At 39.0% G+C, this 16,372-nt stretch overlaps 1 protein-coding gene across 7 annotated transcripts in view; it reads left to right on the top strand.

Annotated features, from left to right (window-relative positions):
- The window catches only part of ROBO2 (roundabout guidance receptor 2), a 690,593-nt gene that overhangs the window by 623,414 nt on the left and 50,807 nt on the right, over nucleotides 1-16,372 (top strand). For 5 of the 7 annotated variants that reach the window (XM_059688089.1, XM_059688088.1, XM_059688085.1 and 2 more), the window contains exons 19-22: nucleotides 108-150; nucleotides 1,583-1,710; nucleotides 11,213-11,494; nucleotides 11,916-12,041. In XM_059688089.1, coding sequence (XP_059544072.1) covers nucleotides 108-150; nucleotides 1,583-1,710; nucleotides 11,213-11,494; nucleotides 11,916-12,041 — 579 coding nt within the window. The remainder of the gene's footprint in view (nucleotides 1-107; nucleotides 151-1,582; nucleotides 1,711-11,212; nucleotides 11,495-11,915; nucleotides 12,042-16,372) is intronic. The other 2 variants (XM_059688090.1, XM_059688087.1) reach the window with 1 other exon arrangement.

Here is a 16,372-nt window from a genome sequence, read left to right as displayed (position 1 = left end):
AAAATTCCCAGAGGCCTTAGCTCTAAACTAAAGGCCAATATGTACTTTTTATTAGTTGTAATTAATATTGACTACGTGTGTGTGTATGTGTCTTTTTTTTTTTACAGTTACATTTCAAAGAGGAGATGGAGGACTAATGAGCAATGGAAGGTATGCTAAGGAGATTCTTTTATTATTATTATTATTATTCCCATTTGTAATCAGGATGAGGGAAACTATAGTAAGAGGTTTTATTGTAATAAACGATCACTTACAAGTCTGAGAATTCTAGGAGGAATTAAATGGCTTACCACAGGTTTAATGATCTATCTGTTGTGCACTTTAGAGAAATCAAGTCCAGATGTTTCATATCTCCCAGATGTCCCTGAAGAAATTAGTAGTAAATATCACAAGGAATGTGTTCATTTGTTAGCAGGATTTTTATTGCATTAATTAGACATTAGCAAATGAAGTTGCTGTTGTTTAAGACTCCTTATTGGCTCTCACTAAATTGCAGTGAGTGAACAATTACACATAATCGATCACAAAGTAAATGATTCATATATGATGAATAGGCTGTAGATTGATAGGACTGGATTCCACAACTTTAGATACTCAATTGAAATTGATAAAATCTGATGACAAACTCATATATACTCATCTATTTTCCCTTTGCCAATATGAAGATTGTAATTAGGCTCTGGTAATAACTTCCAATCTCCCATTTAATCAATATTTTTGCAAAAAGAGATTAGGTCTAATGAGAACTACTGTATGTAGCAAGAAAGCAGTTGGATCTTCTTATTGCAGTTTCCATAGAAACTCATGTTTTTCTTAGGGATTATACCAGAATTTCTATACAAAAAAAGAGTACAATGGTTATAAATGTTGCTATTTACCTGTAAATAATTTAATAATCTATACAGGAATTAGAATCCCAACTTTAATATTAAATATGTGAATTCTTTATTAGCTATGATGCGAAGAAAGTTTTCTTCATGGACTTTATGCACATGCCGCATGAGATCACACTAGATCTTTTATTACCTTAGAAGAAAACTGTAAAATATACCCCTTATATTTTGCAATTTAGAAAACCTGGAAATGTGCTATTGATGGAACAGTATAAATACTATTCATTAATTTTCCTAAAGTACTTTGCCCTAAATCAAGCATGAGGCTCATAACAGGGATTACAGCATTCAGGGGACAGATAAATATGGAGCTTGCAGGAATCAAGGCAGCAATAGCCCCAAGTCCTGGAAATGGCTGATACTGAGCAGTCACTCTGAGCAATTGTTCCCTTGAAGTGCCAATTCATCATCAAACCTCATTTGGGGATCCTGCTATGTTACTGATTCCCACCAGTTTCAGGGCAGATGACAGAATTCACTTGGATGTCAGCAGAATCCCAGGCAGGACCCTCTGCTTCCACTGACAACTATATATAACCTAATGAACTGCTAAAGTTTCTTCATTTTAGAAAGCGTACACATTTTAATTTGAAGTAAATTAAAATCTTAAATTAATTTCAGTGCATGAGACTGGTGTCCGCATCTCCCACTGAGCTCACGCGTTGATTTCTTTTTAATTTCTGTTTTAGCCGTCCAGGTCTTCTAAATGCTGGGGACCCCAATTATCCATGGCTTGCTGATTCGTGGCCAGCCACAAGCTTGCCAGTCAACAATAGCAATAGTGGCCCAAATGAGATTGGAAATTTTGGGCGTGGAGGTAAGTAATGTTTTTCAAAATTTTGCTATTTGTTTTCTTGGATTTTCTAGATTTTTTAAAGATATACCAAAGAGTATTTTTGATAATTAAAATTAGTGAAGTGCATATACTAATAGCATAATACATTTGTGGAATATTTTATTATAAAACTACTAGGGGCCCGGTGCACGAAATTCGTGCACTGGGTGTGTATATGGGGGGGAGTGTCCCTCAGCCCAGCCTGCCCCCTCTCACATCCTGGGAGCCCTCAGGCGTTGACCCCCATCACCCTCCAATTGCAGGATCGGCCCCTTGCTGAGGCCTGATGCCTCTGACAGAGGCAGGGGACCCTCATTTCCCCCATCACTGGTTCTGCCCCCAGCCCAGGCTTGATGCCTCTGGCCCAGGCATCAGGCCTGGGCAGGGGACCCCCAGACCCCTCCGATTGCTGGCTCTGCCCCTTGCCCAGGCCTGATGCCTTGGCCAGAGGCGTAGACCCCCATAACCCTCCGATCGCCTGATCAGCCCCTTGCCCAGGCCTGACGCCTCTGCCAGAGGTGTCAGGCTTGGATAGGGGACCCCCATCTTCCCCTGATCACTGGCTCTGGCCCCCGCCCAGGCCTGAGGCCTCTGGCCCAGGAATCATGCCTGGGCAGGGGACCCCCATCTCCCTCTGATCGCTTGCTCCACCCCCCGCCCAAGCCTGACGCCTCTGACCCAGGTTTCAGGCCTGGGCAAGGGGACCATCATATCCCCCCAGTCCCCGGCTCCGCCCCCACCCAGGCCTGATGCCTCGGCCAGAGGAGTTGACCCTCATGACCCTCATCACCCTCCGATCACCAATCACCGGATCGGCCCCTTGACCAGGCCTGAGGCCTCTGGCAGAGGTGTCAGGCCTGGGCAGGGGACCCCCAGCTCCCCGCGGTTGCAGGCTCCGCCCCTGCCCAGGCCTAACGCCTCCGGCTGAGGCATCCGGCCCGGGCAGCGGGGACCCGCAGCTGCAGTGGCCCCGTGATCATGGGCTCCGCTTTAGGCCCAGGCAAGGGACCCCTAGCTCCCGGGACTGCCAGCTTCGACCGTGCCCAGCTCCCATCGCTGGCTCCACCCCTACTTCCTGCTATCTCTGGCCAGGGCGGAAAAGGCACCTGATTCTCCGATCATGGCTGGGGGGCAGGGCAAAGGCGGCCCCAGGGCCGCCTTTGCCCTGCCCCCCAGCTCTTAGCTCCCCCCTGGGTTTCCGATCACTGTCAGTGGCAGGGGGCTTCTTCCTCCTTTCCCTTTTGCCTCCCTGCATTGTGCCTACAGATGCAAATTAACCGCCATCTTGTTGGCAGTTAACTGCCAATCTTAGTTGGCAGTTAACTGCCAATCTTAGCTGGCAGTTAATTTGCATATAGCCCTGATTAGCCAATGAAAAGTGTAGCTCGTACGCCAATTACCATTTTTCTCTTTTATTAGTGTTGATTTTGCTATATTACCTTGAGTAAAACTAAGTTTTTAAGGAAGTCATTACTAACCAAGAAGATAAATATTCATAATATATTTTGTTTTTAAGACTATTAGTACAAGATTACTAAAATCAGGAACTATGCTGCTAAACAGAGCTTATAATTTTGGTCTAGTTATTTCACTTCTCCCATTCATTCATCATATATTTATTGAACATGCGCTTTGTACCTGGCATTATGGCAGACAGTAAAAATATAATATCAATATTAAGAGAAATGGTCTTTATGCTCACCTATCTAATAATAAGGTAATATGCAAATTGGTTGGGACGCTGTCATGTAATGACCAATCAGCAGGCTGTGTGAGCAGCAGGTGTGGGCAGGGATTTGCAGCATCGGGGATGCTGGTGGGAGAGGCAGGCCCGGCAGAGGGCGGCCTGCACTCCCCACGTGGCAGTGGCAACTGTAAGTGCTCCCGATGGCCGCTGCCACTTGCCCAGGGCCGGTCTGGGGTTCTGGCAAGCTGCCGATGGCCTCTGCTGCTTCAAGGGCCCAAGACTCAGGCAATGAGGGCTGAGCAAGACTCAGGCAAACCTCAGTGGCAGTGATGGCTGAGGCTCAGGCAGCCTCGTGGCCGGCAGTGGCAGCAGCAGAGGCATGATTGGGGGCATCACCTTCCCCTGATTGGCCGGTCACCTCCCACAGAGGGAGGCCAGACTGTGGCTTAGGTCCACTCCCCACGGGCTCCTGGACTGTGAGAAGGGCAGGCTGGGCTGAGGGACGCCCCCCAAGTGCATGCTCTCATAATCCGGGACCCCTCAGGTAGGGTCCAGTCCCATCACAGCATGGCTCTGGTTCCCCAGGCCTGCAGGCCAGGGGGGCAGGGACTAAGAGGCCAGTCTGATTGCAGCATGGCTCCAGTTCCCCAGAGCCTATGGGCGCAGGGAGGGAACCAGAGGCCAGTCTGATGGCAGCATGGCTCCGTTCCCACAGCTCCCTCCGGCCACCATGCCACAGGTGGCCAGCTGGGGCCCACATCTCCCTCCTGCTGCCATGCTGCACTCAGCGGGACCCAGGACTGACTCTCACCACAGGTGGCCAAATCCAGGACTGACTCCCACCGTGGGCAGCCGGGACCCAGGACTGACTCCTGCCGTGCCGGCCGGGACCCTAGTCTGGTGTTTGGTCGTCCATCTGGATGTTTAGGTCATGACGGACCCTGGCTCTTTATATATTAGTATAATGAGTATACACTTAAAGATAACATGTTGAGTGAGAACTTCCCTGTAGTTCTGTAATTGATATCTGGCACCCCAAATAAAAGACAAAAAGGTGCTAAGTAGCTGACATGCTGAAGTGTCCAAAATTTGGTGCCAGGGTTCTTTCCATAGGTCTTTATAGGGAGATAGGATTGGACCTACTATAAATATTCACCACTCCCCCCCCCCCATCTTTCCATCCAGTCAATAAGAGATCAGTGGGTTTAGAGAAAGACTTGATTAGAGAAGTCTCTGGTCCCAGTGTTTAATTTGGCACATATATATGAGTTTTCCATTGGCAAAAATTTGTGCAGACAGAAAATGGACTTGAGCTGTGCTGCCAATACCCCACATGAAAGCTGCCCATTGGAAGTAAGACAGTGCTATGAATGGAGTGTTACTTAAGTCAATATCTGAAGCAGAGTTAAGAATTAATCAAAAAAGTGACAAAAGATGTGTGGAGAATAAACTATCATAATTTAAGGGACAGATATAAGGTAGATATTGACCTATTGGAGAAATTAATTATCTAGTGACTTGAATATAAAATGCAAGACAGCAAAAGTGGTAAAAAAATCACAGAGTGCCTTCTAAGCCACACAGAGACTTTAAACTTTCTTCAAAGCATGACCAGAAGCCACTCATAGATTTCTAAGAGGAGAATTCTAGGTTCCAAATACTGCTTTAAGTCATCCAGCTCATTGCTGGGTGGAGAATGCAGTTACAGTGGAAAAATTAGGTGATTAATTAAGAAGGTAGTGCTGTAATTCAAGAAAGTTTGGATAAATCCACTGGAAGATTTCTATATTTCTAGGTAGATTAACTGCAGGAAACCCAGGACTAGATTCAACTATTCTGAGTCTATTAGCCTTAATGGTGGATTTCACATGTATGAGTATATAAATATATTGACTTAAAAGAATAATCATGGATGCTGGCTTTTTCTCTTTAAAAATAGAATACCACTCAGCCGATGTGGCTTAATGGTTGAGTGTCGACCCATGAACAAGGAAGTAAAGGGTCCATTTCCAGTCAGGAAAAATGCCTGCGCTACTGGCTCAATCTCCAGTAGTGGGTGTTCAGGAGGCAGCTGATTAATAATTATTTGTCATCATTGATGTTTCTATCCCTCCCTCTCCCTTCCTCTCTGAAATCAGTAAAATAAATAAAATTATTTTTTTAAAAAACAATGAAATATCAATGCCAGTTTGAATATCATTAAAACAGTATTTCAAATAATAGTTATTAAGTATTGTATAAGTATGCATTCTGTTAATACCAACTATAAGAAGGCGAACTCCCTCCTATTCTCCAAATAAAATACAGAAAATAATCAATCTTAGCTCTTAGGTGTGTAATGAGAATTAAATGGATGATACACACACACACACACACACACACACACACAGGTTTAGCACAAACCTTACCATACAATCAGTGGGCAACATGCATCATTAGAGTAAATAAGAGAATAGAAAGTAAGTTTTCAGACCATTCCACTTCTAGTTTACTTTCTATAATTTAGCACACCCTGTTCAGGATTCCTACATGGCCAATGCCTCAAAGTGGCTGCCTTCTCTGCTCGACCAAACTCTGAGCCTGCACTGTAGGCTATCACTCCTCCATGGGTACGTTCTGTACTTGGGTATCTCCTCACCAGGTAGGCAGAACATGCCCTCTTGACCTACCCAGACTGCCTGTGTCAAAACAAATTCTGTTCCTAAAGCTCTTTTTAAAATTTACCTTTATTGTTGAAAGTATTAAACATGTCCAAATTTTTCACCTCTTGACCTCTTCCACCCACTTCCACCCCCTCTCCAAGCCTTCCCCACACTATTGTCTGTCCATGGGCTATGCATATATAAGTTCATTGGTTAATTGCTTCCCACCCACCCCATTCCCTGTGAAATACATCCATCTGTTCCATGCTTCTATGTCTATGGATCTATTTTGTTCATCAGTTTATTTTGATCATTAGATTCCACATATAAATGAGACCATATGATACTTGTCTTTCTCTGACTGGCTTAGTTAGCATAGTATTCTCCAGGTCCCTTCATGCTGTTTCAAAGGGTAAGAGATCCTTTTTACAGCTGCATAGTATTCCATTTTGCAAATGTACCACATTTTTTAATCCATCCATCTATTGATGGGCACTTGAGATATTTCATGATCTTAACTATTGTAAATAATGCTACTATGAACATAGGGGTACATATATACTTTCTGATTGGTGTTTCTGGTTTCTTAGGATATATTCCTAGAAGTGGGATCACTGAGTCAAATGGAAGTTACATTTTTAGTTTTCTGAGGAAACTCCACACTGTTTTCCAATATGGTTATATCAGTCTGCATTCCTACCAGCAGTGTACTGGCATACCTTTTTCTCCAAATCCTAGCCAGCACTTGTTGTTTGTTGGTTTATTGATGCTAGCCATCCTAGCAGGTGTGAGGTGGTAACTCATTGTAATTTTAATTTGCTGTGCTAAAGCTTTTTCTTTTGATGTAGTCCCATTTGTTTATTTTTACTTTTGTTTCCCTTGCCCTAGGTCAGCGGTTCTAAACCTGTGGGTAGCGACTCCTTTGGGGATCGAACCACCCTTTCACAGGGGTCGCCTAAGACCATCGGAAAACACATATATAATTACATATTGTTTTTGTGGTTAATCACTATGCTTTAATTATGTTCAATTTGTACCAATGAAATTGGGGGTCACCACAACATGAGGAACTGTATTAAAGAGTCGCGTCATCAGGAAGGTTGAGAACCACTGCCCTAGGCAATGTATCAGTGAAGATTCTGCTAAGTGAGATGTCTGATATTTTGCTGCCTATGTTTTCTTCTGGGAGTTTTATTGTTTCGTGGCTTACTTTTAAGTCTTTTATCCATTTTGAGTTTATTCTTGTGTACAGTGTAAATTGGTCTAGTTTCATTCTTTGAATGTGCCTGTCCAATTTTACCAACACTGTTTATTGAAGATACTGTCTTGACTCCATTGTATGCTCTTGCCTCCTTTGTCAATTATTAATTGAGCATAATGGCTGGGGTTGATTTCTGGGTTTTCTGTTCTGTTCTATTGATCAATATGCCTGTTCTTGTGCCAGTACCAGGATGGTTTGATCATATTGGCTTTGTAGTATAGCTTGATTCCTTCAACGTTGTTCTTTCTAAAGATTGCTGTGGCTATTCGAGGTATTTTTTTGGTTCCATATAAATTTTTGGAGTATTTGTCTGGATCTGTGAAATATGCCATTGGCATTTTGATAGGATTTTTAATCAGTCAAGGAATAGTTTCCTCTTTTACATTTTGTGTTTGTATTGGAATAATACACCATTCAATTTTTATATAAAGGAATAAATACCTAATGATGGAGGAAAATAATTATTTTTCAATTTCTAGCAGGCTACATTAACATTTAAATTTTCTCCATCTAATTTAGCCAAAGGTTTCATTTGTGGGTTTTCAAGGTTTTGCTTATATTTCTACCTCATTTCCATGACATGAAATATATTACAGATGAACATCAGGGCCAAGCCAATGTTTTTGCAGGGTCCACGGAATCTATTTTCAGTAGTAGACATTTTAGATATTTACTATGTACCAGAAATAGTGTTGGGAAGTTTTGTACTTTTTTTTCATTTTCTTTGCACAATAAATATTTGAGATAGATAAACATATTTCATTTTTAAATGTAAAGAAAAAAAACACTAAGGTTTTCAAAATGATTAATTTGGCATCTAGATTTAGAATGCAAGTCTGACAGATTCAAGAGCCTAGGTCCTAAAGACAGGGCTCACAGCTAGGATTGTAGTACAGCCATATTCATTGAGAAGAATTATCATGTACACTGACATTTCCCTTTAAAAATGGAACATCAATACATTTGGAATGATAAAGTTTCTCATTGTTGCAAGAGTCTTCATTTTGGCAATATAAATTATTAAAAATATATTTAACCATTAAGTGAGTGCTTATACTCTGTAAAATACTATATGAGGAAAATATGGGAATACAGATATAAATCTTTTATGTTTCTGTCCTCAAGTAACTATGATACAGTAATGGATACAGGCATTTATACAATTAATTATGCCAGGAAAAAAATAAATAAATTCATTTTTAACCAAGATATTAGAAAACTACAGAATGCTTCATGAGTGATTCCAACTGGATGAAAGATTTTCTGGTATTCATAGGTTTCAAACTCAAATGTTAACAAGTGCCAGTCAGCCAACCTGAAGTGCTAAGGATGGTAGATGTGAACTGTGCAAAATGGAAAATAGGAAGCCTGTCTAAAGATGGCAGCACCTATTCTGGTGCAAGCTTTTGTGGGGAAGTCTGGCCAGGTTCCAAAGCACCTGATGTTAGAGGATTTCCCCCACACCCTGTATTATGCATATGCTTCCAATTTGTCCATGGTAGGATAGAATACAAGTTATTTTTTAAAAATGTAAGAATGATCAAATAACATTTGAAGGTAATATGCAGCCCCCCCAAAATCAATATAGAAGCACTTGGACTTGAAGGCTGACTAATTTCGTCCAACAGAGAGAGAGGTTTTGTTTTAGAGCCACAGCCTTAGCTTTTTTAGAATAACATTGAACACACAACCGCTTCCAAAGCTTGTTGTTGGAGTGACTCACAAGTTAAATCTTAAAACTTTGGAGAAGCTCAAGTTCAAGGTACTGGGAAGTCGGGTCCCATACTAGTTAATATTTATCAATGAACGACTTTGTGGAAGTGGCAGAAACTGATAACTTCCCCAGAGTGAAGGATTTATTTCCACAATCAATTTTTACATATTATTAAATATTAAAAGTTTTGATAATAAAAATGGAAGTGGAACTTGAGAATGAAATATGCTGCTTCATCATCAAATTTTAAATCAGCCCTAACCAGGTTAGCTCAGAGGATAGAGCGTCGGCCTGTGGACTCAAGGGTCCCAGGTCTGATTCCAGTCAAGGGCATGTACCTTGGTTGTGGGCACATACCCAGTGGGGAGTGTGCAAGAGGCAGCTGATCGATGTTTCTCTCTCATTGATGTTTCTAACTCTCTATCCCTCTCCCTCTCTGTTAAAAAATAAATAAAATATATATTTTAAAAAAATTTAAATCAGTTTATAACTAAAAACAAGAAAGTAGTTGTGAAATTCTGAAATTACAAGATGATTTTATTTGCTTATACACCTTGATGAAATGTTCAAATTTGAATATGTTTAACAATCTTATATTCATTTAAAATATTTACTTCAATAAAGTATATATCCACTCACATGTAAAACAGGTTGGAATTTCAGGCTTCAGAGTCTTCAGAAATACCTAAATTATACAGTGTACAGAATCTCTCTATATAAAAGCCCAGCGACCGTACGGCAGAATAACCAGAACGACATGCCAACCAGTCTCTATGACATGCACTGACCATCAGGGGGCAGATACTCAACACAGGAGCTGCCCCCTGGTGGTCAGTGCACGCCCACAGTGGGAGCGCTGCTCAGCTGATGGGATGAGCAGCTGCTCCTACAGCGGGCTGATTCCCACAGGCCACGCCCCCCACCAATGCACAAATCTGTGCACCAGGCCTCTAATACATTATAAATGTCTTGTTACTGTTGTAAAGAAGACAAATTTTAGCTTTTTTAAATATGAAAACAAAATAAATATTTTTGTATATCAAATATTGTTAGCTACCATTGAAAACTTTGAGGATATTTTGACTAAGTTCCTACTTAAACTTCCTCCTTGTGATGATAAATTGGTTTTTGGTACTAACATGATTTGGTTTATTATTTAATGTTACAATACTATAACTAGTTGAAAATTTCCTATAATGAAAAACTAAAGTTGGTTGATGTCCTCAAGTTCTATGAACTGTGGCTTTTAGAATATAGATTATTAAAAAACATATTATAATTAGATTCACTTTTAACTCTCCATGATTAAAAATGGTGTTATTTAGTGATTTATTTATTTTTATTGTTTTAGATTTCAGGAGAGAGATGGTAGTTCTGAATTATAAAGCATGACATAAAACTAATTTAGCACACCAAAATAGTAAATAATAAGTGGACTGTTTGATATTCAGTATAGTTCCTAAAGTTTAATTTTACTCTTGTTGTATTACAACTTGAAACTCTAATTCTCCACTTCTAAGAGATGGAAGCATAAATTAAACTCTGACTACTCAGATTGCTTTTTATGGAGTTAAATCCTGCTGCATTGTGAAAATGACATATTCATGAAAATTTTATTTTGTTATCCAAGAAAAAGAAATTGCTACCATAACTTACACTCCATTTCTGAAGCTGTGAAATCAAATCAGATAAACAGCAAATTGAAACTTCAGAAAAATGTACCTTATAGTTCCATCTTATAATTTTGGAATTTTTTGCATCTATTCAGCAGTTGTACTTTATGTCCTTTGGAAAAATATATTTTCATCCATTGTTTGTATATTCACACTTATCATTGCTTCTGAAAAGAGGCAATACTTTTATTGGTTCTAAAACAGAGTGAACAACTGAGAGCATTTTTTTGTAGTGGAATATCCCAAAATTCTCATTCATAGTTGAAGAAAATGGAGAAAGATGTGTGGTAAGCAGCGAGACATGAAGGACGAGCGGTAGGCCTGCCTGTCACCAGGCTGACAGCTTGGCGAAGGTTGTACATCATCTATCCTTCATTGGCTCATGAAACCCATTTCAGCTGAAATGCAAACATGCAGGATGACACATATATTTTTCATCTTCAGTCCTGATAGTTCTGGGCTTCCTGTGCATCATTAAATTGTTTCATTTTCCTATGTTCACCACAGATGTGCTGCCACCGGTTCCAGGCCAAGGGGATAAAACAGCAACGATGCTCTCAGATGGAGCCATTTATAGCAGCATTGACTTCACAACCAAAACCACTTACAACAGCTCTAGCCAAATAACACAGGCTACCCCATATGCCACGACACAGATCCTGCATTCCAACAGCATTCATGAATTGGCTGTTGATCTGCCTGATCCACAATGGAAAAGCTCAATTCAGCAAAAAACAGATCTGATGGGATTTGGTTATTCTCTACCTGATCAGAATAAAGGTAACAATGGTGAGTCAGGTTCTTATTTCTTGAGGATTTCTTTTTACATCATTTGTGCATGAGATAGAAATTAGTATTTGTTGTTCAGTTCAGTGATTCATTACCAGGTTCACTAAACTAAAAGCATATATCAGCATGTATTCAGTACCTTGCACAATTCCTACCACCACCACGACTACCAACCCACCACCACTGTCACCACCGCCACCGTTGCTACTACCAAACACCGACACCGATCGTTTTCATCCTTTTAGCTCTTTATCAATAGTGATCAGTAATCCATCTCAACTTCCATTAGGCAGGATAGGCCAAACATTCCTCCACTGTCCTCCAACATCTGCTTCTGAGTTGCTAACTGCATGTTCTGCATGGGCTTGTGCTGTGAACTAATCACATGATGCCACTGTGACCTCTGCCCTTTAACCCTTAGCCTTACTTTACATCCCTGACTACCGATTGGCTGAGGGATTGTCTAATAGAATGCCACACAACCAGTCACAGGATTTCAGCACCACCAGCTCTCACAACAGCTCAGAGCGGAGTGGCAGTCTCTCAGGTTGGTCTCATCGCAGTAAGGAGAAATATTTGTTTGTCACCAGCATATGACCTGTGTTCCTAACAACCATGAGGAAAACTGAATCACAGTCATGATCAGGCATTTATCTTTCATGACAATAGCAGTTTATCCTAATGAAACCATGCTTGCCTGTAGGGGTAAAAATCACTGTCACCCCTTATGTACTAAGTGTACAAGGATATATTTACTGAAAAGTAGTGCCATTTTACTGAATATTGTTCATTAAAGAGTGAATGTATTTGATCTGCCTAGAACCCTACTTAAGCCTCAAGAGAACCTTACAGTAAAATGATCATACGGGAAAGTCAACTACATAGTGTGGACACTAAAAAATGAGTTCAACTGAAATGCAAATAATTTTGGAGATTTTCATATTAGGATTTCGGTGATATTTTTGGACAATCTTTACAAAATGTTATGTAATACATTTTTTGTCTATTAAATGACATTATTTAAAGTAAGGTGCTAACACCATACTAAATAAGAATGATAATATGGGACATTCCCTTCACATTTAATTTCCCCCCAAATATAGTCTCTCATACTGATAATTTTTTCTATACTGTAAATTTTAATATATATTTGAGATGTATGAGCCAAACTACAACTATAATGTAGGTATTGTATAGGGGAAAATATATTTTACTGGACAGGAATATATACCTGTCATAAGTAATATCAGTGATATCCTCCAGGCCAAAGGATCCTCACATCTAAAATTCACAGGTTGCAGTAGGCACACTCTAACTCCCAACCATAACAGGTACGTTGTATGACTGATGACTTTATGTGCACATTTCTAATTAATTCCATGACCTTACTTGCTTAATTTTTCATATTCATGATATCCCATATTTTACAAAGGTGTTTTTTTTAAAAAACTTCAAGCTTTTTAGTAAAGGAATATAGTGTATTATATGTTACATAACTACCAGGCATCAAGACCATAAAGAGTTAATTCTTTATATCATTAGAGTAACATTTACTAAATGACTTTTCCTCAGGAGAGAGAACCCTTTCAATTTGAAAATGTTAATGCTCTTTTTTTCCCCTCTACAATGGGCCATTTGCTCTTCTTACCTCTTGGTAGAATTAAATACATTATAGAATCCAGAAAATTTTAAGCATCTGTTATGAAGTGAAACTGGCTTAATATAATAGAAGACTTTTCTGAATATCTTTATATGTCATTTATACTGTCACTTATTTATAATGAGTTTCACAATAGCCCTGAATAATTAAAAAGTAATTTATCTTAGGCTTATTTTATTAAAGATATGGAGTCTCAAGCAATATAGATATAAAAGCTATCTATATGCTGTAACCCATGGAATACATAAGACCTTCTGTGAATTCTTCATAAAAATATTCTGTATATGTTGATTGCCACTGAGTTTTAGAAGTTATCTTTTGAGTAATTGTAAGCTGAACATAATTCACAATAGTGCTTATTTCTTTTTGAATACATTAATTTCCTGAGTGACATTTACATATGTCTATGCATAGTAGTAACTACTTCATCTACATTTGAATGTAAAGTCACTTAAATCAGGGATAGAAAGCATTCTTTAGGAGGTGGAAGTGAATTTAATATTCCCTTTTAGTTCAGTTCAATTGAGTTTAATATAGACTTTGTTTTATTCTTATAATAATGAGTATGTTTCCTAAGGCTCAAGTTTAGGATCAAACTGCCCTATGGATATCTAATCATATAATATTATAAGATTTTCTTAATTTGTGCATAGTCATGAAACCAATTTAAAGTAATTGCAGTAATTGCCGAAGCCGGTTTGGCTCGGTGGATAGAGCGTCGGCCTGTGGACTGAAAGGTCCCAGGTTCGATTCCGGTCAAGGGCATGTACCTTGTTTGCGGGCACATCCCCAGTGGGAGATGTGCAGGAGGCAGCTGATCGGTGTTTCTCTCTCATCGATGTTTCTAACTCTCTGTCTCTCTCCCTTCCTCTCTGTAAAAAATCAATAAAATATATTATAAATAAATAAATAAATAAATAAATAAAGTAATTGCAGTAATAAAGAAAATTGGACATTTCAGAATTATCTGAGTGAATTTCTCATCCTCTTTGAAACTTTTATAATTTATTCAAATATAAGTTATGAACACTTCTGTAAACAATCCAACCATTAAAAAAAAATATAAAAGAAAACTCAGATCTTTCAAAATAGCATCTGTATCATAATTTTATATATGTAGGGTATCCCAAAAATGTATACACACACTTTGAATTATAAAGGCAGTGTTTATTAAAATACATTTTATTTTTAATATTGAAATATCAGTTGTTAAAGTGTGTATACATTTTTGAGGCTTTGCCCTGTATACATGTGTATATGTAGTTCAATATCAGCATCAATAACTAAATTTTTTATACAGCAGTATTTTAAAAATAGACTATAAGTTTAATTTGAAAATTAGCTGTATTTGTAGTTTTCTCTGAATAAAAGGCATTTGTTTAGCATACATAAATGTAAATCCAAATATTTACATTTTGCATTGAAGAGAGATTGGTCAAATATATTTGCAAAATATGTTTTCCTAAAATGTAATGCAGGCAGTTCTTCACTTTGAAATGCTTGAGGACCTTTCTTTGCAATTAACAGCAACAAACTATGGCTCACTTAGTTCACGTTTTAGATCTCAGAGAGAGAATTTGATTTCCTTAGTTTATGCCATATGCCCACCACAAAGAACACATCTGTCCCGGCTCCTTGCTATAAGGAGACAAAGCGTGTTGATTGATAGTGCTATGAAGACTGTCCACAATAAGAGTACAGAAATTTCCCCAAAGAGGGGAATGTGATATGGGTGGAAAGTCCTTACAACTTCCCTTAATGAATCTGTTTCCACAATTCATTTTTAAGTCTGTGGTTTGGATAATGGCTTTCTTGACCTTGGGTAAGGACTTCAACAGATTTGGGTTAAGAAATACTAAGTTCCACAAAAGCTGCTGCTTTTTTTAAAAAAAATTTTTCTTTTACTGTGTGAATATGGGCCATACAAAACTCAGAAAGCAACTATACCAGTGGTTCTCAACCTTGGCTGCATATTAGAATCACCTGGGAATCTTTTTAAACTCCGATTTCAGGGCCTCATCCTCCGGAAATTCTGTTTCTTTGTTATGGGGTGGGGCCACAACATTAGTAACAAAGAAACAGAATTTCCGGAGGATGAGGCCCAGAAATCAGGATTTTCAAAAGATTCCCAGGTGATTCTAATGTGCAGCCAAGGTTGAGAACCACTGATCTATACCTTCTCATTTATGAAATGGAGCTGTAAGAACATGCCTATTTGTGTCACTCACTTCTGGTGGTGAGCATGTTGCATTTCTAAAAGTGCTATGAAAAGTGAAAAAGCCTTGTACGCACATAAATATAAAGAATAAAGGAGGCACGACTAGGGGAAAAGCTATGGGCCTTGTGTCCCAGCCTATTCCTTTTTTAAGTGAGATATTGTTCTGATACTACAGAAAAATGTACAGTCCCTGTTTGTGTGGGTTATCAGGAAACAGAGGGTTAAGGCTCATGATCTCAAATAAAAATAGCAGAGATGTGAATTCAAGTAGGTTTATTATTCTTATCTGAAAATTAGGCTATTCCGGGGATACTCTTTGGCTTAGAGGAGTTGGGTGTGGCAAAAGCAATCAGAAAATAGTAGGAATGATTGACATTTACTGGGCATTCTTTACATTCTGAGTCCTCTACATGCATTATCTCTTGAAACCCTCAAAATGCCTAAAGAAGTAGCAACTGTATATGTTTTACAGGTATGGAAATCAAGGTGGTAATTATTAGGAAACTTACTGAGTAATTGAGAAACTAGTCTTCAAACCCAGAGATCAAGCTCTTATCCTTGAACCTGAAGATCGCTGCTCGCTTTGCTCCAAATATCTCTCATTCTGCCAAAGATAAAAGTGAAAGGGAAGGTGAAAGCACTTTATTTGCAGGGATGCTTTTTTACATATGTGTGTTTTATACACACTACCTAGAAAACGTAGTAGTTTCAGCACTTTTTGGCACTCAAATAAATTATTAAATTACATAATTTTTTGATTTGGTGGATGCAGATTAGTAATGGAAAGAAGGCAATATCCCTTGCTAGATAACCAGGTTACAAATATTGGATTCTTACAACTTTTAGTTCCAGAAAGATAAAATCCAAGGAGTCAGTATCTTTTTTTTTTCTGCATAACTACAGACTGTTGTGGGAGTGATAAAAGTTTCTTATCTTCCCCTTAACCATTCTTTGTCATTCTGCTCAAGAAGTATTCATTCTAGCATCTACCCATAGTTCA

Source organism: Myotis daubentonii, chromosome 3 (genome assembly GCF_963259705.1).
Source record: "Myotis daubentonii chromosome 3, mMyoDau2.1, whole genome shotgun sequence".
Lineage (NCBI taxonomy): Eukaryota > Metazoa > Chordata > Mammalia > Chiroptera > Vespertilionidae > Myotis > Myotis daubentonii.
This window is presented reverse-complemented; position numbering and strand designations above follow the sequence as displayed.